Source organism: Pezoporus occidentalis, unplaced genomic scaffold (assembly GCF_034315485.1).
Source record: "Pezoporus occidentalis ecotype Australia unplaced genomic scaffold, CSIRO_AGI_Poc_V1 ctg132, whole genome shotgun sequence".
Taxonomy (NCBI): Eukaryota; Metazoa; Chordata; class Aves; order Psittaciformes; family Psittacidae; genus Pezoporus; species Pezoporus occidentalis.
In genome coordinates this window covers 186039-213984 of record NW_026913126.1, presented here as the reverse complement: position 1 = coordinate 213984, position 27946 = coordinate 186039, and the positions used below count along the sequence as shown (strand labels likewise).

Below are 27946 nucleotides of genomic sequence, written 5' to 3'. Positions count from 1 at the left end.
CATTCTTGTTTCTTCAAAATAACAGTTTTCTTTACAGGAGAAATGCCCTCTACTGTATTATTCATGGGTGTGTGCTCTAGCAGCTTGGCTATCACCTTACTTCTTATTATACCTAAGTATTTGTTTCTGCAGTTAACTTCTAAATTTGTGACCTGGCTGTGACTGGCATAGGGTGGTTCATAACCTCAGAGTTTACTCTTGCAGACCCCTGCTACCAAACCCCTCCAATTTATGCCCAGTATATCCACATTCGTGTGGTTTTTATTCAGATATCAGCATATCATACAGCTCCCCTACTTTTACCTGTGTTTCCAACACTGTTGCATATCCTTCAACACTTGTCTCTGGCAGAACCGTCACTCTGTTTTTGTTGAAAGTATTACATAGGTACAATATTTCTACCAGAAATTCTTACAACTTTAATAAATTAAAGAAGATAAATTCACAGTTGCTACAGGAAGTTTTGAGTTTCATGACCTTGAATTCTGAAGCACTGCACTGCACACCTATCTTTTCCTTAGAGCAGGTAATGGGATAATAAATTTGGAAGATATCAAATTTAATCTCATCTGGACAACAGAAGTGCAATAGCTCTAATCTAATATAATGACACTACCTTTATAAATAACTATGGTACCTATGATTCTCATTACAATAATTTAGTCACTTCACTAGTTAGTTTGCTCTATATTGTTTCAAAGTATTTATTTATTTACAAATACATTTTTTAACAGGCATTTTCAGAAAGGGCTTTTTATACAATTATATTTAATTTTATTCTCCAAAATACCGGACAGCTCTTCCTTTCCAATGATTACAGGTCTAACTAAATAGGAGCATAGGGATACATTTCTTCTTGCTATGTTTCAAATTAACTGGTTTATTTCTTTCCCACCAAAAAGCAAAGAAGCGACTTACACACATAATGAAACTAATGCAGAAATATTTTTAGGATGAAGGTAGAGATCCAGAAGAGATTAATATGGTTTCTAACAATGTTTTTTATTCAGTGGAAATCACATTAACTTAAAACATCCTGTTTCTGTAAAACATCTTACCTGTGCCAGCATATTTGTCTGTCATATTGATATCAATATCCAATTTTAAAGTCAGCATAGTCCTAATGACATCATCACTGCCTTTGCCAGCTGCCCACATGAAGGATGTTCTTCCCTCAAGATCTGAGTCATCTTTTACAGAAGGATGTTTCAAAAATACTTCAACTGTTTCCTGAAAAGACATATCAAAATTAACATTGAAAGGAATCTGTAACAAGAAACTATTGTTCTCATTTAGCTGTTGATGAAGCAAATCAAAGCTTCATTTTTCCTTTTTATGCTTATACAGAGTAATAGCTCAACAGGAGGACTGTATTGTCTGCTATGCTGTTTTCCTCATCAGTGATATAATGCATGCTTAACTATGACTTTATTTCATACTTTTTTCTCTTTAGTGTCAGATACCATGTGTTCATCGTAAGGAAGTAAAAGACACTGCAGTCACTGCAAGGAAAGTAATGGGAAAAATATTATCAGCTTATCAAAGCATTACTCTAATACTATGATGCTAAAATAATGGTTCTCCTGACACATTCTTTTGCTCCAGTTCTAAATATGACTGCACATACAAATATTTTGGTTTGCTAAACTAAATAATAATAATAATAATAATAACAATAATAATAATAATAATGTACTTTGGAGGCAACAGAGCTATATTTCCTATATTTAATAATATCAACATATTACAAATTGCTGAAATATCAAAATAATTTTTAAATGTTCTCTTTTAAAGAAAATCTTTACATCAGAGTCCAGGTTTTCCACTATAACTGCTACACTAAAATATCTAAAATTTAAATCAAGGCAAAATAATTACTTCTTCAAATGCTGTATTCAGATGAAGCTCTTAGCCCACTTGTTTAACCTGCTGTTCAATTCTTAGTAAGCCACACAGAAAGGGAAGGAAAAGGAAATCACAACTGTTAGAAAAAGAACTAGGGGAAGTTTTTCCCTTTTCTGTCTAATGCCCTACAAAGGCTGTGTAGTTAACAGCTGGTAAACATCTCTTAAGAGCCACTGATAGGCTTGCCAACAAAAGCTGAAAAAAAGTGGGTTTCATTGTTTTATTTTTCTATTTTGGTATAAACATTATTTTATCCTTTGCCCTGTGTGACCCAAAAATATTGCTATCACTGCTCTGGATAGGATGAGAACTCCTTGGCTCTAAGGAATCAAATCCTTATAATCACAAAGGTGTTTAAATGTCCAAGTCCTACTGACTAGTTTGGATTTTTATTTTAACTACTATTTTTTATTTCATCCCTTGAAAGAAACAGGAAATTTCTCCCTCACATCAATGTGATCTAAGATACTAACAGCTTCATGAATTTGGGTATAAAGTCTGAATTATCTAATAGTCTCGTCTTAACTACCCGTTTACTGTAAAAAGGTCCAGCCAGAAATAATGAGGAATGGAAACATTAAGCCTTCCAAACAAACCAGCATGTGTATATAGCTTTGTGTACTCACACTGACCATCACTATCCCTCAGACACAAATGGCTACTCATTAGGCCAGCAACTCAGCACCCTACCAGTACTCTGCACTACTTGAAACGCTGCAAGTGAAAAGATGTATGAAGACTGGACCTTTTCAATACTAAGGTACACACCCTAAAAACATAAATAAGTAATTTTATTTTTCCACTAAGATTTAGCAAGATTTCTTTCAATCACTCTTTCTTTCTAGAGTTTTTAATGGGAGAAAGTGAAAGAAAATCCCACAGTGATTTATTTTCAAAAATAAAGTTATCACAATTTGAAAACAAAATGAAAATAAAGTAGAACAGGATGGTTAAGAAATCGAAAACCAGAAGTATTAATCAGTTTAATTCTACATGTATTCTGTCATGAAAAAAATACATGTATTTTATTTCTATTAAACAACTGGAGAAAACAAAAACAATAAAGCTGAAAAACAACAGTAAAGGAGAGAGGTAAATATGGATCATTTCATTCTGTACTATTAAGAAACTCTGAAAAATACTTTTCCTTAGGTAATAATTTGGGATAAGTTAGTCTTAGTGAACAAGTTCCTCATATAAATAAGTGCTGGCTAAGTCTCCTCAGTCTTTAAACACCTAAAATGTCATATTTGAGTAAGTAAACCACAGAAAAAACAGAGCAAAGAATAAGATATCGAGCTAAGGAAAAACTGAAAGCAAAGCAAATATTTATAATAAACACAAAAGAACAACTTTCTTTTTCTTGTTAGGGACTAAGAAACATCACATTTTAACTGAGAAACTGCCTATGCAAACTTGGGTAGACTGAAGAGAACAATTTGACTCTCAAACAATAAATATATCAATGCTACTGCCAAAACAAACATGGATGTATCTCCACTCCGTTATTTGACTATGTACATGGAATGCAGTGGTGGGAATTACTCAAGGATTTGTATGTAACTGAGAAAAAAAAAAGCAATTAGTGATGCTCAGAAACAATCAGAGTAGTAAGAAAAGAGAGCAGCCAGAGACATAATTTGAGCACACATAAACAGGGGCTTTTGGATACATCACCAGCTAAAAAAAGCCTGCAGATGCAAATGAGACTCTCTTGCCTGATTCTTCATGTAGGATGGGAAACACTATGTTCATTGTAAGTTCACAAGATTATAAAGAATGTCTGATTCCATCACCTACTCTATTTCCCCACAAAATCCTAAATGATATCGTAGTTTGGTTGGCTTGTAGGATCAAAAGGTAGCAACATAATGAAGATATTTCATACAGCTGAATCAAGCCCAGAGAAAGAAAGCCAGCATGAAAAATCATTTTTAGGAATGTAACAATATAGAAAAAAAAAAAAATAAGAAAAGCATGTGGAAATAATCACCAGATTTTAAATAAAAACATTCTGTCTTTCCCATGAGTCTGACTCAAACTAGAAAGAAGGGCTTTTAAAAATCAGAATTTTAGGCATGTGAGTCAGACTTAAACTGTGCATACCACATAATGGGAAATAATCAGCATCAATTAAAAAAATCCCTAAAAAGGTGTAAATTATATACAGAGATATGCTCCAATAAAAGGTTCAATATAAAAAATATTTGTTTGATCTTTCTAAGACAACTTCAGAAAAATCCCCATTAAAACTCCAAAACTCACTCTCACAAGGAAAAAGAAGTTGACAGCTGTGGCATTAATATACATTGGTCAGTTTTCTCTTTCAATAGTACTTCTGGATTTGTTCACTTGAATGATTCCAAGGGCATCGGAATATTACTTGTCTTACAGAAATTAACACGTGGGTATGCAAGAAAGATCCAAATCAGTACTCCTGTTAAGAAAATGCTGCAATATGTGCTTCATAGCTACATTAATTAGGCACTAAACAACCCTTTTTGTAAATGGTTATGAATAACAAAATTTAGATGCAAGTCCTCAGCTTACTATGCATATCACAGTATCACAGTATCACAGTATGCTAGAGATTGGAAGGGACCTCGAAAGATCATCTAGTCCAATCCCCCTGCCGGAGCAGGAACACCTAGATAATGTTACACAGGAATGTGTCCAGGTGGGTTTTGAATGTCTCCAGGGAAGGAGACTCCACAACCTCCCTGGGCAGCCTGTTCCAGTGTTATGCATAGCATAACTCAACTATGAGAGGCAGAGCAGCACGAAAAAAGCCTTTGTAAGTTCCAGTGCTTGAGAACTACTCCTTGAATAGCATCTATGACCAGCAATCATTAAACTGGTGAGTTTTCTACTTAGCTTTGGAAAAAAAATCTCAATTCTAGGAAAATATAAGAATTTAGTCTGAGAAACCAATTTTCTTTGTTGTCTGCCTTTTAAAATATCTTAAAAATATTAAAAAATTTAAAAAAAAACTTTTCAAAACATCTCCTTTTCATGGAGAACTGTGACAACAGGTACTCTGCTTTGAGAGACAACGGCTCATAAGTTAATCACTTTGAAGACAAGACTGGTTTGACTGGTACTGAAGCAGCTCTGCAATTCCCCATACGGGTGATCTTACTCTAGATACTTACAGATTTTGCTATAATGAGCCTTAAAAAGTGAAAGCACTATAAAATAGTAGGTGCCATTCTGCTTTCTACTGAAGTACCTAAATGATTGTTGCGTGTTCTGGTGAAAATATACAGACCAAAGGGTCTTTCTTTTTACAGCAATTGAGGTTTTTAAAATGTGGTTTTGATAGTTTGAAATTAACCACATTTGTATCACATAACATAGGAAAACGCTGAATAAGCTTGTGCAGACAACACTGGGTTTATAGGAAACAACTCAAACAGTTTGCTACCTTGCAAGTATTTCAGCGAAATATATTTACTTCACATTAGGGTATGTGATACTTACAGCAAAGTTGCTCTGTGCTGCATAATGTAGGGGTGTTGCACCTTGACTATCAGATGGGATAGTTCCAAACTTATTTCTTTCTAATAAGAGATGGACAATCTGTGCATGACCTGAAATAATATAATAAAACCACATAGGTATTGAATCCTGAAGTTAAACACTTCCCTATTAAAAGAAAAACAAAACATAAACCAACAACAACTACAAACAACAAAAAAAAAAAAAAAAAAACAAACCAAAAGAAAATGAACAGACTTTGAGGTCTAGGTAGAGCACTCAGTATCTAACCTAAAAACAGAACCCTGAAAATTAATCATGATTTACTGATCAGAAGTTCCCCATGGGCTTTGCCACCTAGAGACCTCATCAAGTTCACAAAGGACTCTAGAGGTCCTGGCACATCTTCCCCCGTTATTCCACATTGATTAGACAATCCATTTTTCCAAGAGACAAAACTTCTCTCTTAAATACAATCAATTTCAAAAAAAACCAATAAATTTTGCTTCTTGGACTGAACCAAGTGATAATGACTATTTCTTTGGAAGAACGATCCTATGACACTTTAAATGTTTCACCATTTCTCCGTAAAAATTCAATATCCCTCCTTGAATGCAAATGCAAATCTGAGCACACTCTTTTTTTTTTTTTCCTTTAAATAAACATAATCAAACTACATGTATATTGTCACCGGAGTTACAGTAACTCGCTCCAGTGAGCAATTTGATTCTTTTATTGGCGTTCTTTGTCTACAGAGTCCCAAAGGGTCATGGGGATGAAGCCTGTTAAAAAAGAAAGTGTTTGAAGATTCTTTCTTTTTATCCATGGTGGTACATGGTGGTTATTTTTTTTTCCTCCTGCACACAGGAGAATGAAAAATAGGACATTAATTTTCCAAATAATTTTATTTTTGTGCCTGTTGTTTTGAGTTGCATTTCCCTGTATTTAGATTATTTATATTTTATCAGGGTTTTACCCGTTTCGCACAGATGCAGTTTTGTAACCTGTAAAACCCAACCATGCAAAATTCACATATGTAATTTACACAGCCTCTAAGTCTCTGGATAGCAATCTGAACAGAAAAAAACTTAATCTGAATAAAACTTCCTGTCAGATCTGATTAGACTGTCATAATGTGTCTGACAGAGAGCTTGTAGTAGGAGTAGAAGCGCCAGGTCTGCCATTTTCTTGTTCACTTGTGCTGGCAACTTGGGTTGTTCACTTGTGGTTTCTTTTTGGGAATCTTTTTAAGTCACTTGTCTATTTTGTGAAGGGTATTTAGGTAAAACTAGATAATACAATACATAAATCCACTTAACTGGATACACATAAACTGCAATACATTACAATAAGCTGAAAGCAAAGAAATGACTGATGATGCCACTGCCAAGCCCTTCACATCATGAAGCACTCACTTCCCTCAGGCACCTCGCAAACCCTATGGCTATCTTACACATGCACCAGTGAGTGTGCTGGTATCAATCCATATATTAAACATTTGTAAAGTTTGCTTATTTTTCTGATAAAAATAATATAAACAGAAGTTCTGATATTTTCTTTAGGCACTCCAATGGACTGTCTTGCATACACACTGGGATGTGCATACTCCACTTCAGACACTACTGCTCTCAAGTACCACTTGTTTTGTTTTTTTTACCTAAAAATAAAGTCACACATGCAAGAACATCTCAGTATGCTCTAATTGCCTGAAAATCATGAGCACATATAGCCTACGGAAGTAACGTACTTTACAATGCTTTGGAGAATTTGAAGCTTAAAAAAACCCAGTCGACACACAAACTTCTAATTGTGGCCTAGCAGAAACTATTATTGTACTAAGAGATTAGTCGCATAATGCCAGGCTGGAATTAAATAAAAAACAGACAGACAGATTAAACACCACAGTCAATTAATTATAAATTATACAAATACCCGGTGGGTGAAGAATGGATTGAGAGCAGCTCTGAGGAGAACGACTTGGGGGTGTTGGTTGACAAGCTCAATGCGAGTCAGTAGTGTACACTCGCAGCCCAGAAAGCCAACCGTGTGCTGGGCTGCATCAAAAGGAGTGTGGCCAGCAGGTTGAGGTAGGTGATTCTTTCCCTGTAAATCCACACTCAAGAGACCCCAACAGGAGTCATCGTAAGGACATGGAACTGCTAGACTGAGTCCAGAGGAGAGCCACGAAGATAGTCAGAGGGCTGGAGCACCTCTCCTATGAGGACAAGTTGAAAGAGTTGGGCTTTTCAGCCTGGAGAAGAGAAGGCCCAGGGGAGACCTTAGAGCAGCCTTTCAGTACCTAAAGAAGGCTGACAAGAAGCTGGGGAGGGACTTTTTACAAGGACAAGGGGGAATGACTTTCAACTGAACAAGGGTAGATTAAGATTAGACATTAAGGAAGAAATTCTTCACTGTGAGGGTGGTGAGGCACTGGCACAGGTTGCCCAGAGAAGTTGTGGCTGCCCCATTCCTGGCAGTGTTCAAGGCCAGGTTGGACGGTGCTTTGAGCAACTTGATCTAGTGGAACATGTTCCTGACAACGGCAGGGGTTTAGAACTAGATGATCTTTAAGGTCCCTTCCAACCAAAACCATTCTGTGATTCTATAACTTTAGCACTGTCCAGTTTACCAAGTAAGGCTGCCCAGTGAAGGGGAGTTCGAAACAAGTTGTCATAAGATGTCACATTGCAGCCTTCGTAAGAGGTCAGGACATCAACAACTGCTACATTCCCATCAGCAACAGCAAAATGAAGAGGAGTTCGTCCTTCATAATCTTGCCAGTTAAGCAGAGATTCTGTAGGTGCAGCTTCCTTAAAAAAAAAAAAAAAAAAAAATTAAGTTGAAGAAAAAGCTGTATACTCTTTACAGTTTTTTTTTGTGCATGTGTCTTATAATAAAGAGATAAACTGTCCTTGTTTGGTACAATATAGCTCTACAACCAAAGACTTTTGTCACAGTACAAGCTATTTTCAAGTATTTCTTATGAAATTTTATTCTTAAATTACTGTACAGACCTAATTTTCAGTACATACCCTGTAGTTCTATCACTGTTGTGCAAGTGGCTCCTTGCACAGATCTTTAAAAGACTAATTCAGACTCTTGTGGAAATAATTAGATCTTCTTAATTGATTTTCTAAGTTGAACACAACACATATATCTTCATATTTTTTCTCCTAGGGTACTCCCCTTTTCAGACAAGTTCATCTTATGGCTTTCATCATAATATTTTTCTAGTATTTTTAAACCATGTAACTATCAGTATTTCTAAAGGACTTGTCAATGCCTCTAGCTGACAGAAGTAAGTTAAGGAGCACTTCTAATGAATGCATCTACTTGTAATGGGCTTAATTTTGAATATAAAAATCTTTTAAAGTATTGTGATTAGTCATTTGATCGCATAACATAGCCATTAACAGATATAATTTGACATTTAATCACATTTTCTTAAAAAATAAATTACTTTCACATAGGCTCCTAGCTATATAGTTTCATATTATGATAATTTCCTGTCTCATCAACTTTTTTCTAGACAGGTTTCTCTTCATGTCTTTCTTTCTCTGGCAAAAGAACACGTGCAAATAAAAGAATATCATCTTAGCATTGCAGAGATCTCCAAATGGCAAATATCATAAAGGCATAAAGGCCATGAAATACAAACTTTAAATTTCACTTTCCTGAAAAAAGAGATGCATCTAAAGAATATGGTAAACAATAAAACAATAGAAACTCAGAATGCAGGAAACCAATCATCTAGAGCAGAAGCAGAATGTTGAAACAGGAGCTTAAATAAACTCTAGGGAGTATATCTCCAGCAATTTAGTTGTAGGAACCCTGTGCAAAAGAAAAAAGGAATGTAGTCCTGAGATACTTAACTTCTAACACTAGAGTGGATTTCAAATCATGAAAACTGACAAGAATCCTCCTGAAAATACAGAGCCACACTGCATCTTAAAATATACTTATGAAGGAAGACAGAGATTGTAATCAGTGCAACTTGTTAACAGTTAAAGCAAGTTCCTGATCCCTTTCTCATTAAACTTAGTGAAATTTTGACTTTCACAAGGTATACAGGCCATAAAATCACCTGTATTTGCATTATTTGAAATGCAGTAACTGTTACATAGAAAACAAACATCTAACATTGAGAATGATAAATGAAGAAGCAGAAAGCCAGGAAATTACAGTTATGGTTTCTATACAAATATTAATTGACCAGGGTTGTACATTCTGTATGTTCTATTTAATAGATAAAAACATAAATACATTTAACTGTATTTCCTAAGTACAATATGGCTAAATTAATACTGCAGTAGTAACTTCAATCTGCAATACCCCAAATCATTGATTCTCATTGTCTAACAGTGTCAATTTAAACCTCTAATAGTTGATTAATGTAAGTTTTCTAAAGTTAAAACCTCACATACTTTGCACACTGTATGCAAATGCTAATTAAATTGCCTCACATATAAAAAAATGCACCAATTTTAGATTTTAGCAGCTAGCTATGTTTCACTGAAGAAAAAATTAATATACTTGAAACATACTGTAGGTCATTATTATATCTATCTAGCCAGTAGTACAACAACAGATAATCTATTAAAACCAGAAAAAAACAATAAATATGAATCTTTTGACTACAACTGTAAATTTAACATTGTTACATGCACAAACCACAATAATCAAAGCATGAAAAAAAGTTCTTTGAATAAGCATTCAAAAGCATTTATCTGAGTCATTACAGTGAAAAGTTTTGTCTTCCCTAGCTTTAATAATTCTCAAAAGAAAGCTAACTGATAGTATGCTTACTCCATGTCTCCAAAGAGCTCAGCAGGGGGAGTAAAGAGCCGACTACAAAAATTTGGAAGGGATCTTTATGAGAATCACTTTTTCAGAATGACTAAAAATGAATGATGATATGCACAGAAGTTATTACTGAAATTCCAACTCAACCACTGGAAAACCTGTTTGGAAAAAAATGCACAAACAAGGAAATAAATACTTCTTCACTTCACCTGCAATTTACTGATGTAATCTGGACAGGTAATTTTATTAAAAGCACAACAACATATTAAACACATGATTCCTAAAACTCCTGTCTCAAAGACACTGATGTTGCTCAGAACATCTCCTCATAACCAAACTGTTATTTTTGCAAAACGATAAAGAATCTTTTAATGACAAAGCTACTACTTCTACTGCTTATATTCTACTGTAAAAGTACACGTGTTCTGAAATTTTGGCCACTTTAACTAAAATTTTCTAAACCTTTTTCTGCCTATTAAAGAGCATAATTCCTTTAGATTTTAAGTGGTTTTGGTGTCTAACTAGCTATAACTAAACTGTCATACTATATTAATATTTTTAGCACAATACACAGAAGAAAGAATCTACACATTTTTTCTGTGGTAACTAGAACAATGGAATTGTAGGCAATATGGAAAGTGTTGTATAAATAAATATCATGTCTCTTACCATGAAGAATAAATAAAGAGAAGAGATACAAAATAGACAGAGAGTACTAAGCAGTTGCTTCCATCATATTAATGGAACCTTATTCTGTTCTTTTCTCCTTACATCTTCCCAACGTTTTCATGTAACCAAGCATTGCTGAATCTGGAAAGGTGGAAAAGGAAGTTGACCATGAGAGGTTCTCCAGATTAGAGTTTCCCTCTACTTCACATGTTTACTCTCCAAATATGTCATGATTTCCATTTTTGCTGTATTTCATGGATTTCACTATTAGATACAATAAATTTGTGTGTGACTGTCACCTCTGCAAACCCAACCTATTTGTTCAACATTCAGCTGAGCTCTTTTCATTATTATTTTGGCAATTCCAATGGGCTAACAAACATCAAACAGAAAGACGACCCTTAATTTTATGAATTTATAAACAGGAGACAACAAATGGACACATCCAGATGGCAAAGCATGGAAAAACAAGAGTATTTTTCAGTATCATAGCCTGTGGTCTTAATAAAACCAACAGCTTAACTTTTGTCAAATTTTTGTAAAGCAGCACCAGAGAATTCTCAGTAGGACACTAGAGAAAAATAATTTTGTGGGCAATTCTTCCAGGGTTTTAAACATAACATGAGAGAAACAACAGCAGTGTTGTTTTTTGTAACTTAGCAGACAACAGAGGTTGCCAGTGCAGATTGACCTGAGGTAGATTATCCATGTCTGACTGCTATCTGAGCAACAGCATATAGCTTACTGCTTATAGCACTTTATCATGAAAGCAAAGACAAATGGTTTGTGTTGGAGGTAATTGAAAAAATGGAGAGGCAACAATGACACAGAGTTGTAGGCAAAGGTACTGCTATCACTACTGGACAATATTCTCATGAACTTAGAAATGCAGTTATGTGAATTAAGACACAAGATGACCAAAATTTTAACTGTATGGGTATGTATGTTAGAAATATCATACAGAAAGGATGTGAAAAACTATAAAGTTAACCTGGATGTGAAGACCTAAAGAGGAATGAAAATAAAAGATGATACTTGGGCAACAGATCAGGAACTGGGTAATATGGAAAAAAAAAGTAGCTAAGAAAGGAGGGGAAGATTGTGAACTCTGCTAGGTAGACATCTATCAAGACAAGTAAGAAAAACACTTTGGTTTGGAGATAAGATCTTACTGAAGGATTAAACTCAGAGGCATCATCACCACCACCAAAAGGTATATTTATACTCAACAACAGACTGATAATGTTTCTGTATCATCATCTTTTACAGCATATTCTGTAAGCTAAATTGCTTTTTCATTTAAACTTGCTATTATCTCACTCCATCAATAAGCATATATAGTTATAACTATATGAAATATAATTTGGAATATATAAATTTTGTTCATGCATGAAAAAAACTAGATGGAATAAAGAATACACTCTTTTAACTGTCAGATTAAAAAAAAATCATCAAAAACAAACAAAAAAAAATGGACATGATCATGATCCTGTGTTACTCAAACAGAATCTTCAAGAACACCCTCAGTAAGGAGACACACATTTTTCACCTTCTTAGTACATGGCTGGGATGGAGTTAATTTTCCTTGCAGCAGCAGGTATGGTGCTGGGCTTTGTGATTACAACTGTTGATAAGACATCCATTATTTTGGCTGTTACTGAATAGAGCTTGCACAGCATCAAAGATTTCTCTTTTTCATGCCCTGCCCTGTCCTGTCCTGCTCCCCTGCTCCCACCAGCAAGTAGGCTGGGAGTGGGTGAGAGACTGTGAGGGGACACAGCTAGGACAGATGATCAAAACAGACCCAAGCAATATTCCATACCATATAACATCATTCTCATAAGAAAAAAAATCTCTGGGGGATGCTCATGGCTACAACATTTGTCTTCCCAAACAACAATTAAGAGTGCTGAAGCTCTTTATCTGCTCTCCTGTGAGTGGCTAACATCTGTCTACTGATGGAAAGTAGTGAATAAATTCCCTTTCTTGCACACAGCTTTTACTTTGCAAACTAAACTGCCATTATCTTCATCCACAAGTCTTCTTGCCTTCTTCCTATTTTCTTCCAGTGTTGCAAGAGGGAAGTGAGCGAGTGGCTGTGCAGAAGTTACACTGTTGGCTGGGGTCAACCAACCACAACTTTTAAAACCATTTACCTGGACTATGTAACATTTGAAAAAGTCTGTATTTGAATACTGCAATCCTTACCTACTTTTCAGCAGATTTTTTTCTCTAGTGTGGCAGAAAAGTACATGGTATATACAAACTGAAACTTTGTGACAAAATTCTGTTTGTGACAAATTATTTCACAACTCAGTCCAAATTGCAAGTATCTTGAATAAGCAAAAGTAGTAACCCTCCCCCCCCCCAAAACCTTAACACCAGAAACTTCTCAAAAACTATTTTCATACTAGAAAACTATCAGTAATTGTAAAATTATCAATGTGATTTGGAGAAAAGCAAAACAGATATTTATATGCCACACAAGTTCACAACTTGCAAGCTAATCAGGCAAACTGATGTGTAAGTCATTGTAGTTGGCTTACAATCAATATCTGCCTACTTCTGAAAGACAAAGATATAGAGAGATTGTTGTAACATGAGAGAAAAATTCAATTGAAACTTCTGCATCTTTCCATGTTAGTGAAGTTCAGAGATTTCCACAGAATAAAAATCAACATAAAGATCAAGCTGAACATGTGATTTCATTAGAACTGTCAGTGTATAAAATGAAACTGAAATACTGAAGAGAGAGAAAATATGCCATCAAGAAAAAAATATTAAGTCTGTACACAAAAATATTTGGAAAGTCTCTCAATAAACTGATCATAGGCAGACTGGTAATTGAGCAAATACTTCCCAGAATTCTGACTTGAAGGACCAAATAAGACTTTTCAGTACAGTTAACTAGAAATAAACTTTCAAATGATGAAGAAAAGCCACACAAGAAAGAAATCAGTGTGCAAGATGCAACCAAGATGAGTAATACAACTGGCCATTTTAACTAGAACTTGCAACCCCTTCCTCCATTCCTTATCTCCAAAATGAATAGTTACATCAAACTAATTAAGACAGTATATATATAATCCATAAGTTAGAGCAAAGATATTCACCCACAGAACTCAAGAAAAACCCTCTCAAGACAGCAAGAATATTTAAGATGATTTCTTAGAAAATTCTGGAGATTAGGAAAAGCAAATGATTTCATTATCAAGGAGTCAGTGGACTAAAATAAGAAATTTCAAGAGAAAAAAATAGACTTCTATCAGAGTACAGTAATAAATACAGAAAGTGTTACATATATAATAGGCTTTCTTACCAGAATACACTTCACTGTGTGAATTGCACTAGGGTCCTTGTTGTTCGCTGCCCAGTGAAGTGGGATTTTTCCTTCAATATCAGGGATTCCAATATTTGAATCATGTTTTATGAGAAGTTTCACATGCTCAGGGTTATTGTAGTAGGCACTCCAATGCAGTGCAGTTTGCTGGAACACAATATTCACAAGTTTTACAAACATGATGAAAAATGAGTATAAGATGAAAGTTAAAGTTGGTTAGAACCTGAAATATGATTTAATTATGTTTTTACAGAATGAAAGAGAAGATCACCTAGTCCAACTCCTCTGCCCAAAGCAGGGTCAACTAGAACAGGTTGATCAGGATAATGTCCAGTCAGATTTCTAGTTATCTTCACAGAGACTCCACAACCCCTCTGGATAACCTGTTCTAGTGTTTGACCTCCCTCACAGTAAAAAAAATATTTTCTCAGGTTTAAACACAATTTATTCTATTTTAACCTGTGCCCTCTCGTCTTTCACTGGAGACCAATCAGAAGAGTCTGGCTCCATCTTCTTTACTGCCTCCCATTATGCACATTGGTAAGATCACCCCTGAACTCTCTCTTTCTGAGGTTAACCCTTTGCAGATCTCTCTTCAATTCCTGACTACCAGTGGCTTTTTATGGGCATTATCAGTGTTCATAATTACGTGAATAAACCAATGTGTGGGGTTCCTTTAAACAGCAAAATGTTGGTACATTAACAAGCATTTCATTTATCAGGCACATCTATCTCAACTGCCAAGTAACAGGGTGTTGTAAGATACAGAATGAATTTTATTTCCCACCTCTCTTCTCCCCTGATCCCTACAAATTATTTTGATTTGAAAACAGAAAATAACTGCTGCACTGCTGCAGGACATCTGTGTATAAACCTACAATACCCTGGATTAACATCCTTGAACAGTGAGATAGAACGTATGAGTTCACTATGGTATCCCTAACATCTCTGTAAAGGAAGAAGGCAAAAAGGAGCCCATTTTTTGTGTTTGTTTCTTTAAGCTGTTAGTTTAGTACCATGGTGAGATAATATGATAGCACAACTTTTTTGTCTACTTGGTAGTTTTCTGGAAAAGAGCTCATTCTAAGACATAACTGCAGGGGCTTCAAGGAAAGGTCTGACAGCTGACACCACATACAACAACATACAGCATAGCACCATAAAGCATGTTCAAACCATCACAGCCTGTCAGGATTTGAACTGAAAAAAACTTCTAGCAGTAGAAATTTGCAGTAAGTTAACAAATACTATTTCTTAAGCAGAGCTAATAAGTATTTCTAGAAACTGACAGTTGCAGTGAAAACAAAAACTTCTGATTAACGGGAGGCCAACGTAGCCTTGGTTTACTGGCTTCTCTCACCTACATCTGCTTTTCAGCCAGTTGCCTACATGGAAGTGAAAGACCTCCCTCGCGTTCAGGAATTACAGTTGACAATCTTGATGTGCAAGTTGCAGTAACGGAAACTAAAAAACTTTGTGCCTAACAGGGTCAAACTTGTTGGACTCTGTCCCTGAGACCGCCTTTAATCAACCTGAATTCCACCTTTGTTACTGTGACTACTCATGACACAAAATGGAATAAAAGTGCTCTGCATTTTGTGGGAGATCTGGCAATGCCTTAATACTGCCTTGGAAATCTGCTAAACAACAGGCAAGGTTCCTAAAAGGTTTTGGCTGGTTTCCATTTACCTTTGTCAATTAATTAACATGGTCAGGAAGTCAGCATGACCTCTCCAGAATGACTATTGTAATTATAGCCAGGGTTTCCATGATACATGTTAGAATATCCTGGAAGGCAAACAGCTGAGTGCTAGGCCACAGGCTGGTTCAACTCCATTGTCCAGAGAGGACAGAAGATTCATTTGTTGGGAACTGGGCTTGCAGCTGTCTTATCCTGCTTCCTAGATGATAAAATCAGATAAGGGTTTCAGAGTTTAAGCAGTTACATCACTAGGAGTCCAGCCTCCTTCTCTTACTGTGACCTCTTGTGATAGAATGGAAACCCAACACCAGCCTTGTCAAGCCGGTACACTGGTTATCAGCGGTTCCAAATACACTTCATCAGGACACTCCTATTTGAATCAGTGACAGATTAGAGGCTGGTGGGGAGAGTTTTCTCACCAGCTCCAAGATCACTTATAAACTTCAAGGGACCTACCTGCCCAACCCTCAAAAAGCCTCCAGCAACAGTAACAGTTCCAGTTCCACTCCACACCATACCTACTTTGCCAGTGGTAGTTACATAATTGCTTTTTGGTTTTCCTTTTGCTATCCACATTCAGTGTCCCACATTTTGTTACCATATCCTTGCAGGAAAAAATTGCCTTAGAGAACATTCCTATCTCTGGGATCTTTGAAAGAAGTCTCTTTCAGATTTCAGAATACACAAACTGCTCAAGCAGACAAAATTTAAACCAGATATTTCCAGATTAATAGGTCTGCAATAATTACTAAAGATGCGTCTACTAAAGGCAATGTGATCATCTCCGAAACAGGACACACAACAAGCATGCCATCAAGAAGGATCAATCTGTTTAGTTCAAAACATATGTGGAAACACAAGAAATGCTTTACCTAGAATGTCAGTCTGGACTGCCTGAAAATCCTATGTCTCTTCATACTCTACTAATAATGTTAACAGAGGCAACCACTTCATATCAGTTTTAAAGCAAGCATTGCTAAGCACTCCAACTTAAGAACTACCCTAATTTGAGCACCTAAAAAAGAATACAATTACTATATGCTAAATAACTTTCCTCTTTTAAAATGGGTTAGTGTGCTATTACTGTGGACTGGCAGTACCCCTCTGCATAAAAAGTAACAGTAAATCAGCTCTTTTCAGAATTGTATCACTTTCCTTCTAAGATCTGACATCTCTTCTGCATGGTCATTTTAATGCTAGTCCTTTTTAACAAACATCTGAAGCAGCCTGGTTATTTTATTGATGTGGTAGAGCATGACTTCACTTTGCAAAGGGACATGACACAAGTCATGACAACATATGTATTATATGATATACCTGGAAAGTCAGTTCGAGATTTCCTGGCCTTTCAAGCAACTGTTGTCAATACCGATACAGAAAATTAGTCTGAAGGCCTTTATACTAAGAAGGTAGTAATGTAAAGCTCTGCAGACAGTAAGATTACATTTTTTCCTGAGGAAGTCGGCAGTTTCACAAAATAAAGTGGCTAACAGGTGGTCTGCTTCAAATGAATGTCTCATGCCAGATCAACTTCATCATCACATCCCTCTCACTAAATGATACATTCATGGAAGCAACAGTGCATATGCATTGAGAGCAGACCTTCTGTTGCCAATAGGTCCATTTTAATACAATAATAACAACAATAACTTGGTACTTTTTATTGACCCTCTTAGAAAATCTTACTGATAAATGGCATCACATTCTATCCCAGGTAAAAAAGTCATGTATGACTAGGGGACTCTAAAAATTGTCCCTTTTTAATTACAGAGATACAGAAAAAAAGACGGTCACCCTGACAGACTTAGTCTAAGGGTAGATACTTTTACCTTTGGACTGTCCTTGAGGATGGAAGTGGAGGACTAAAATTGAGCCAGGAAAAAAGGGGTAGTGGTGGTTTGAAGGTGTTCTAAATTTTGTCTGTTTCTCAATATGCAAAACTATTTTAATTGGCATCAGATAAAACTCATTTTGTTTAAGCTGAGTCAGTTTAGCCCATGACAGTAACAAGTAACCAATCTTCTTGTCTTTATCCCAGTGCATTATCTCAGCTCATGAGTTTTTTGAACCTATTTTCTCCACCTTTCATCCCTCTTCCATCGAGGAACAGGAGTGAGAGATGCGATCATTGTAACACCAGCGCTGGCCACTATTTTGAAGACTCAGAAAAAGTTTGTTATGACAGAAAAAAAAAAATCACACACAACTGCTTCATGTAACACCAATTTCTAAAGTTGTTACAAATGTTGTCTTAAAATAAGCATTTTTTTTACCTTGTTTCTGTCCTGGGTATCCACTTCTCCAGGTGCCATATGCTTTAGCAACAAAGCTAAACATTTTGGGCTTTTGTGACGTGTAGTTAAATGTAATGGTGTCATATCCTCTAAATCCTTCTGCATCCAGTTCCCTCTACGAGCCAGTAAAAGCTTCATGAAGCGGTAATTTCCCTGGATCAAGTAAATAAATAAATAGATAAATTCCAGTTTATCAAACCAAACAATGATACTGTTTAGATATATTTAGTATTGTATTATTACAGTGCCTAAAAAATCTCCACTAAACAAGGGACAAGCTTTGAAAACAGCTAATAAAGATTTTTTGTTAAAAAAACATTAACTCTTGTTTTGTTATTTGGTATAAGATACATTTCTTCCATTACCAGACTGTGTAAGGCAGGGTTCAGTAATATCCAAAATTCTGCAATATTGTCAGAGTTTTTTGAGAATTTAACCTCAATAAACATCATGTGAAAACTGAAATACGACCATTACATGCTGGTTTCAGCAAGGTAAACAGTTATCAGATGAGAAATAAAACTAAATACAAAGAAAGATCACAATTTTCAAAATGAAAGTAAGAAAAATAACAAGGAATGATTCAGAGAGATATAATGTACTTATCTGAATGAGCAGGAAATACGTAGAAAACTGATAGTTTCTTACATTTTTAAATTGGGAACTGTATATGAATTTTGATCTACTGTATGCATGATAAATGGATGGGATAGCTAGGTTTGCAACATGTTTAAAATACTTAACACTCTGGACTTAGTAGGTTTTCAGAAGAAATACTGTGGAAATGCTCCCATGACTACTGACTGAGGGTGGATCCCAAAGGAAATAATCTGGTTTTATTTCAGAAATAACTGATGAAGCCAGTCAAAAATTACAGATATAATCATGCAATAATGCAGAAGCTGTAGTGATTTAATCTAAAGCCACCCTTAACTTGCTATTGCCCCTTGCTTGGAGGTTATTGTCTATATGTCAGAGATGTTACTTGTGATACTTTGCTGGTTCCACTTCAATACAAAGTCTGCTGGGTTTTTCAAACCACCTTCAGCAGTTAAATTTCAACCAAGGACCAGCAACAGCTGGAGCAATAACTCCTTAAAGCAAAACTTCTGGATCTAGCTTGTGTGATCATGTTTTAAACATCCCTATACTTTTCACACTGTAACTTTTAACCTTTCCTAAAATGAGTGTGCTGTCTCCCAGTTTTGCTCACTGTCCCCAGTGTTTCCAAAAATATTAGATTTTTTGCCAATTTCACATATTGACAATTTAAATAAAGTATCAGTTACCCATAAATATAATGAAAACAATTCCCCCCACTCAGGGAAAAGCTGTACCATTTGATGAAGACAATATATGCAGGAAAGGTGATACCCCAATCAATAGAAGTCATGTCTTTGGATTCTTTTGCTTATGGAACTACCTGCAAATTAACACCTTTTAGTCTGCAACGATTCTTTTATAAATCCTGTATGTTAACTCAATGCCTTTAGGCTGTCTTTGGAAAAACAATAAAAATTGGTAACTATGTAGACAAGTATAAACAGTGCCAATGAATGGGGGCACTTCTGCATATCGTAAGACTCAGAACTGAGAATCACTGTCAGCAGAACTGTATGGTGGAGATAGGCCAAAGGATTCCAGAGTCCCCCATGGTATCCAGTGCCAGGGCATAAACATATTCTAGTTTTCTTTTTCATAGCAGCCATAAACATTGGAAGGGCAAATTTTGCATACATTACTGTTTTGTTCTTTGTCTCATAAAAATGGAAGAGTTGAGCTATGATGTGGGCAGAATGGATTTCACCAAGTATGCCTAAAATAAATTAATGCAATTTCTCCCCCCCCCATTTTATTTTAAAATACAAAAAGCAGGGAAAGCAAATCATGAATGAGCTCAGTCAAAATAACCTCTTCCTGCTTCTACAATTTATTGTCATCGGTTCTTGCTCTTCAATGAAAGCCTACAAGAAAAGTCTGCCAAAAACCTTACCACAAACCTGCCTGAAAACGCAAATTTCCCTTGCTAGTGACAGCATAGCTACTGCGTTGTTCAACAGCATCCACAGCAAGTAGTGACTAATTCTCTTTCTTCTGCTAGGCGTCAGGGAAAATATAACCTTAGGATTTTGCCCCTTTAATACACAGGCATGCATCAAGGCATACACTGAAGTACAGAGGCAGAACAGCGTAAGCCTGAACAACTACTAATCCATGTAGAACACACTCAAAATCAATATGTGATAAATTTGGGAATGAGAATAAATAAATTAGGGATGAGAAAACTCCTCATTATTGCCATGATATTTTATAGGTAGATACAAGAATTTGCAAAATTCATCAAAAAAAAAAGCAAAAAATTGCAATGTATCACAATGAGGTTGGGAATTAAGAATGGGGGAAGACAACATTAAATAACTTGAGAGAATATTAGTCTTGGAAGAAATATAACTGTTCTTCTCCATCACAGAGGATAATGTATTTGGTTTGTTTTCAGTATTTCATGCTCAATACGCATGCATACACATGAAAGTAAAAAATTTATTTTCTCTTGTTGATGGTTACTTATTAGAAGATTTACAAGTGTATTGTGTTTTCTGAAATTAATTCAGCTGAAGAGTCAAAGTTAAAAAATACATAAAGCTAAGGAAACATGCATTTTTATTATTAGAGTTTCTTTCCCTATACTTTATTTTATTTATGCTGTTACACATTTTTCCACCAGTTACTACTATATCATTCTGTTGCATGCTTAGCCACCAACCAATTCCTCTCCTTAGGAAATCAATCTGTAACAAATCCACTTATTCTGAAACACAAAAGATTCTGTTTCTTCCAAATAATTTAAGATTTTTTTTTAAACACCACCACAGAAAAACACCTGTGCTTAGATTACTTGCAATGATCTCACTCATGCTCTTACTTCTGATTGCTGTTCTTTTCTTTAGTAACAGCGTGAATGTTGCTGTGTTCCTTTCACTTGTTAGAAAATAATACCATCCCTATTAGTGACAAAGGAAAAATGTCCCACCTTCAATTGACTACTGCTTAAGTTTGTAAACACGCAGTATATCAACATGTCTTGAAGGCAGATTTAATTTAGGTTTCACTAATCTGAAAAGCAGTTACTAACCAAATTCCTTCATTTTTATAAAATTCTTGTACATAACAAGTCTTTGAGTTTGCTGTTTTTTTCCCATAGAAAAGGCACTCAATTTGCTTAAACACTCCTGGGCAGCTTTGCATCAGCCCATGGTCTCAACATCAATAGTCTCTAAAATGATTCTGTTATACTGTGAAAACATTATGAGCAAACAGGATTAAATACTGGTACAGAAAACTCAATTCCTGGTAGCCAAAATTTACTACTCCAATGCTGATTCTTAAGATTGTTTTATATTCTATTAAAATTATTTTTAGCCAAAAGCCTTAACTGTGTATGCAAACTACGGCAGTTTTAGAGAACAGCTGACAACTAGCTTCAGCATAATCAAAAGAGATACTTCTGCTATTTCAAAATTTCAGCCACATATACTAACCACAATAGAGTATAACATATTTTTAGTAGAGAGACAGTTCAATAAGCAATCATTGCTCTGCCATCAAGGAGTGACTGTGAAGAAAGTTCTGGACCCTACACTTGACTGCTGAGCAGTCAGAAGAACTTTCTTTTCCTCAGTGTTTCAACAGAGAAAAGAGGACGGGAGAAACATGTTAGTTGGAATAAACAAATTTGCCAGAATTCAGATTATTCCTGAAATTGAAAAACTTACCCCAAAATTGCAAATTCACTCAGAGTGCCTAATATTTTCAATATGACTCTACTGCCAGAAGCAGGTTCCAGTAGAAAATTGCTAGTAAACCCTTTCCTATGCATTTCTGGGCCTACAAGACAATGTGTTTATTTCTCCATCCACCTGAAGCAGCTTTTCAGTCTATTTTCTCTTCCTGGCCTGTTGAGGGTGGGCAACTGGGAGTATGCCAATGTCAATCCACCCCATACAGTCACGTAAGTGAAAAACTAAAGAAAAAACAAGTTCTGTACTGATAACGGTATTGTTACGATTCTAACTGTAGGCTGATACTGAAATTAGCAATGGTTGCATTACTAAAGCTCCAAAAACATTAGCCTGACACTTCACATCATGCCACTCTATACAGGCTGGCACAGTCTTGCTCTGAGTTGCCCAGTTGCCTTGTGCCTCTGTTTCAAACACTTAATCAGAACTTGACCCATGGTACCTTCACTCAGGATTAGGAAGATTAGAGGAAAGAATGTTTCTTCTTCCTTTCCCTGGATCAGTAGCAGTCCTTCCCTAGCAAACTGATGGACAACAGGAGATTCGGTATGTGGCTGAATAACATTGGCATATGTTTATAGAAAAACAGAAGGATTCCATCATCACTGAAAAAGCCACTCTAGCATCTAAGGCCCTTTTGGGACAGGTTTCAGCCTTCCCCCAAACAAATAGGCAGACACACATTCCTACTGGTTCACTGTTCAAACCAGTTCAATTGTACTGGAACATATTTTCTTATTACTGTTGGGAAGGTTGAATGTTACCCACCTCAACTAGCTGGCTCTCCAGTAACAGGTAGCAGAACAGACCAACCAACCTAACATAGAAAACACTATCATAAAAATACAGCTGTGTAAATATTTCAACACTCAAAATGAAAAAGAGGATTTGGCATTGCTGTTCCTCACATGATATCTAGCATTATAAGAAAGATTCAGAATTGTTAATGTTTTTTTTTTAATTTACCTTTTCAATACATGTAGATAATGTAATACATTCCACGACACACTGTTAAAGCCTGAATCTTAGACTAACACAGAGCTAAAAAAAAATTGCTGTAGTTAATCCTGCTTCTTGTGAAAGGTTTTAGTCTTCATGTATGCAAAATTCTTCCAGAAATTTCTTAGCATATACAAGTGTTAACCTCCTTAACAAGTGACAGGTTATTCTCTCCTCAGCTGTGAGATATCATGCATGATCCCTCTGCAACCCGAACAGCTTAACTTGCCAGCAGAGAGGCCACGTAGAGTGCTCTCTTACATTTGGTAGAAACATAGCAATGCCAGCAATGGCAGCTGGCATCACTGCTCAGCTACCAGGAGATAAAAGAACAAAGGCAATTAATGCTTACTAATGACATCTTACTTCCTCTCCTCTTAGTTGGCTAAAATCTAATGTTTTTCTGATACTGAATTGAAAAGAAATGGAGTACAGTTCCTGTAAAATGCATCAAATTTTCTTTCTGTGAAATGAAAGACAAAGTGTAACAGCAATTGAGACAATTGGGACAATTCAAAGTAGCATCATATAAAATACAGAAATGTAAAAACCTGACTGTAGTTATGTAAAATAAAATGCCATCTGAAATGGAAGAGTCATTATCATCTTAACACCAAGTGTACATATATTGAAACGAAGTTTCATCATATATGTCTCTTGGATAGTTGTTAAATAGATAAAGGTCCTAACACTTTTCCAAACTAAAGATAACACCAAAAGACAGTAGACAAGTACACTTCTTAATAGAACAGGAACCAGCCCTCTTAATCTGTTAATATTTTTTCTCCTTATATTACTTCCATTATATATGGCTAAAGCGCAAGTAAATCAATACCCCTCTCCCTTACCAGCTGTGGTTCTCGAAGAAAATGGAAGGATTGAAGGAGGTGGGCAATAGAACTATTTAATCCAAATCCTAAGTGAATGACAGCATATCAGTTTCTCTATAGTCCAGACTGACATTCATTACACACCAACAACTAGGAATATTTTGCAGAATCTCAAATACAATTCTCCTGGGTACATAATGATGAACGACACTTAAGTATTTTGCATACCAAATGTTTATACATTTCAGAGTTTGCTTTGACAAGTTCACCTGGGTTCTAGAAACATTCTGGTGATGTGCAACAGACCTTTTCATCCCACTTATGTCTTTGTGAGTTAACTTGGTCATTACATAACTATGTACTAAATCTAACTAAACTTCTTCTCTATCCTGTAGTGTGGATATACCTCTGAGGCTGCGCTTCTCATTTTTGGATTTGAAAAACATACTACATATGTAGATAAATATAATGCCATTTTATAAAGGGAGAAACCGAGCTGCACAAGGTAAGGGTAAGCATCAGAGGAATATGTGCACCTCCTCCAAGCATCAAAAGCACATCCATTGATAGGCTTTCAACACCTTGTCATCAGCTGGTTAAGAGGAGGCAAAACATACAGAAAAAACTGCTTACTTCCCTATTCATTGCTGAGACTGCATTTTCAAGAGGCATAGCAATTTTAACCCATGTGAAATATTTAACATGACTTGAAAGACTGATTTGTAGTAATTTATAATGTAGCTCACATAAGCTGACTATTGATTGACTGTTACAGCACAGCTACACTTGGTTTTCAGAATACCTCCACCAGGTTTGTGAAGATTTAGTTGAGTGCGAGGGCTGCTAGAGCACTAAGAAAAAGGCAGCCTAGCATCTCTATATAACCTCACAGTAAACACAGCAGGGCTCATTAGAAAGAATGCCAAGCCTGTTAAACCGTGAAGATGCTACTCTGGCTACAATTCAAATTTACACACCTACTTTCCCAGTACTAGGAACAGACAGACCAAAAGAACATAAAGCAATTTATAAGTGATCCTTACAAAAGAGATATTTCTTAAGGGCTCTTCATTGCCAACAGTCAGAGCACTGGAGATGTAGTCAGGGCATATACTTCCAGTAGAATAGGAAGTCTTAGAAATATTTACAGATAAATCACAAATTAGAACTGAAGGTTAAAACTGATTCTCTAGGTTACTAAATCCAATCACAGAATGTTGGAGGTTAAAAGGGACCACCGAAGTTCATCTAGTCCAACCTCCCTGCTCAAGAAGGGTCACCTAAAGCACATTACTCAGGATTGTGTCCAGACAGCTCTGGAGTTTCGCCAGGGAAGGTGAGTTCACAGCCTCTCTGGGCAACTATTCCAATGCCCAGTGACCCTCCCAGTAAAGAAGTTCTTCCTCATGTTCGGGTGGAACTTCCTGTGCTTTAGTTTATACCCACTGTTTCTTGTCCTGGGGACACCCCTAGTTACAGGGACTAACTAGGGAGGACACCACCAGTCACAGGTCTCCAACCAGACTGTGCCACTGACCACAACCCTCAGAGACCTGCCATTCATCCAGTTCTCAATCCACCTCACCACCCACTAGTGCAGCCCACAGTTCCTGAGCTTGCCTATGAGGATGTCATGGGAGACAGTGTTGTAAGTCTTGATTAAGTCCAGGTAGACAACATGCACTGCTCTCCCCTCACCAATCCAGCCAGTTGTCCCATCATAGAAGGCAATCAGGTTGGTTGAGCCTCCAGCACCACAGGGAGTAAGGGCATCTAATCCTTTTAAAAAAATTCATAGAGATTTCATTTAAGTGGAATTATGGTGTTTTGAACTTTTTCCCCTCCATATTTTTCAGGTTTGGGCTGTGTTTTTAGGTTTTGCTTGCTCTAAGATACGCACACACTTCATTCTTTCCACCCATGAAAGTACAGTGCAGGTTTTAAAATCTACACAAGCATTGCTCTTTTTATTGCAGTAACAAAGGATAAACACTACAAACCCCCAGAATATTATTAGGTCTCTGCACTTATTCTATCTTGAACTCACTTGTTTTGAGCACAGGATTTGAACACAAGAGATTACAGAGTACCAGAAGAGGTCCCACTAAGCAACCTACTGAACGGCAATGATACTTGTCTATTGCTAGCGCAAATATCTTGTCAGATACACCAAAACCTGCATTTCTCTTATCAATTACATGCATTCTCCGATAACTTAGCACATTGATGTCCTTCTCAGTCATTTTCAATTAACAAATTAATAATCCATACAAGCATAAATTGTTTCCTCCCCTCCCCCCGATTTTTGACTATCGTATTTCTAACCACTTCAATTACTTTCAATATTGTCATACTTCTGGTATGAATCCTGACTACTGACTGACAATAACATCTAATCTTGTGTCACTCTGTAGTATCCTTAGAAAAAGTACTAATTTTGTTAATGAAAAATATTAATACTAGATTCAAGTGCAACTGTGAGAAACTGTAATATATTCCTCCTGGTTTTACAGTTCATATTTCAACTGTATTTGTTTTCAGTTCATTATCATTTTGTGTCCTAATTTCCCATTTAACTTGCAATTTTCCATCTAGCACTACAATAAATATTTCATACAGGCTTAAAAAAGACAATTATTGAATTTATTTCTAGAAAATCTTCTGATTGCAGGCAAGTGGTAAAATAAAAGGCCCCACAAAAATCAGAAGCATGAAGGTCAGCCTGTTTAAAGGGGTATGTTTGAAGACAACAGAGAAGGAGTAACAGTGCAGCAACTCCACCATCCATGACAGTAGGGATTTCAGAGATCTGATAATTATTCATCCCACCATAGTTTAATAATTTATTAGCTTATTAAAATTTGATTTTTGAAATATATTCATTATTAAGCAGCACTTATGTAAAACGTTTTAGCACAGTTTTCTCAGTATTCTTTTGTGAAAAGAGAGACTATTTAACAATCAATAACTCCTCTTCAGAGGAATATAATATATAATTCAGTTAATTTTACTCTTTCCCATACAGGACACCACAAATAGAGTTGAATTAACTGCAAACATAAAACAAGTCTGCTTTTCTAGTGCTATACCAATTGTAGTATGGGCAGTGATTATACTTTTACTGTCTTTAAATATTACTCAAGTTTCAATTTTCCTTTTTAAATTCATAAATAATATTCAAGAAAGTATAGCTGGATGCATAACAACAGTTTGAGAGCAGAAAACCAAACTGCATCATAGGTTATTACCTATGTATTTATTCATGTACACTCTTCCTTCAGTTTAGACCCAGTGTGGGGCAGAATTAGAACAGGAAAGGTGCATGGAAATCTAGCATACCAGGCCACTGATCTCCTTTTCCAGAGAAGCGCATTCTGCCCCAAATATCTTAGCTCTTATTCTAAGATAACAAAAAAAGTTAAATAGATTGCTATGATTTTTTAACAGTCAGATTTAGATATCAAACCTTTTAAACTCAGGACTTGTTAAAAATTGGAATTAAAATTTACTCGTTGCTGATGTCCAAAACACATAATTTATAGTCGTGACATATGAGTTTCTACAGTCAATATAAATCCATAAATGACAAACAAGAAACTGTACCGTGCACTCAGGCACTGACTGAGGTAAAATATGAACGACATGAAAGTCATTTAGATTTTAGCTTAAAACCCATGCAAGCCACTTTGCACTACATCAGCACGCTCTGCCAATGGATTAGCAGAGATGCTACAGCTGAAGTTGAGAACAGCTCTTTGCTGTCAGATGCTTTCAAGATGCAGTGAAAGCCAAAAACCTTCAACTCCTTAACTGCTAGCAAAGCTTTCAAAAGATAAACATCTCCATGAGCTTTCCCTTTAAAACAACAATGGCAACAGATTTTAACCTGCTTATGTTCAGAGTAGAAACTGTCTTTGATCTTTGATCAATCTTAAAATAAACTTACTGCATACACAAGCATACACTCTCTTTTTGCAGCAAGTAGATGCTGAAGAGAGGATGCTTCACCTGACAGATCAACTTGGTCACAAATGACCAAAACCCAAGAATTTTCATAAGTTTGGCAATTTAAAGAAAAAAAAAAAAAGGCTGTGGCATGGTTTCTGTAGAGGTTGTTTCATCTATTA

General features: G+C 36.0%; 1 protein-coding gene across 4 annotated transcripts in view; it reads right to left on the bottom strand.

Annotated features, from left to right (window-relative positions):
• The window catches only part of INVS (inversin), an 86323-nt gene that overhangs the window by 31806 nt on the left and 26571 nt on the right, over positions 1 to 27946 (bottom strand). For 3 of the 4 annotated variants that reach the window (XM_062608928.1, XM_062608929.1, XM_062608930.1), the window contains exons 5-9: positions 18170 to 18343; positions 14174 to 14341; positions 8012 to 8192; positions 5386 to 5495; positions 1059 to 1230 (exon numbers count right to left, since the gene is read on the bottom strand). In XM_062608928.1, coding sequence (XP_062464912.1) covers positions 1059 to 1230; positions 5386 to 5495; positions 8012 to 8192; positions 14174 to 14341; positions 18170 to 18343 — 805 coding nt within the window. Of the gene's footprint in view, positions 1 to 1058; positions 1231 to 5385; positions 5496 to 8011; positions 8193 to 10854; positions 10996 to 14173; positions 14342 to 15883; positions 16096 to 18169; positions 18344 to 27946 lie in introns of those variants that run through there. The other variant, XM_062608931.1, reaches the window with a different exon arrangement.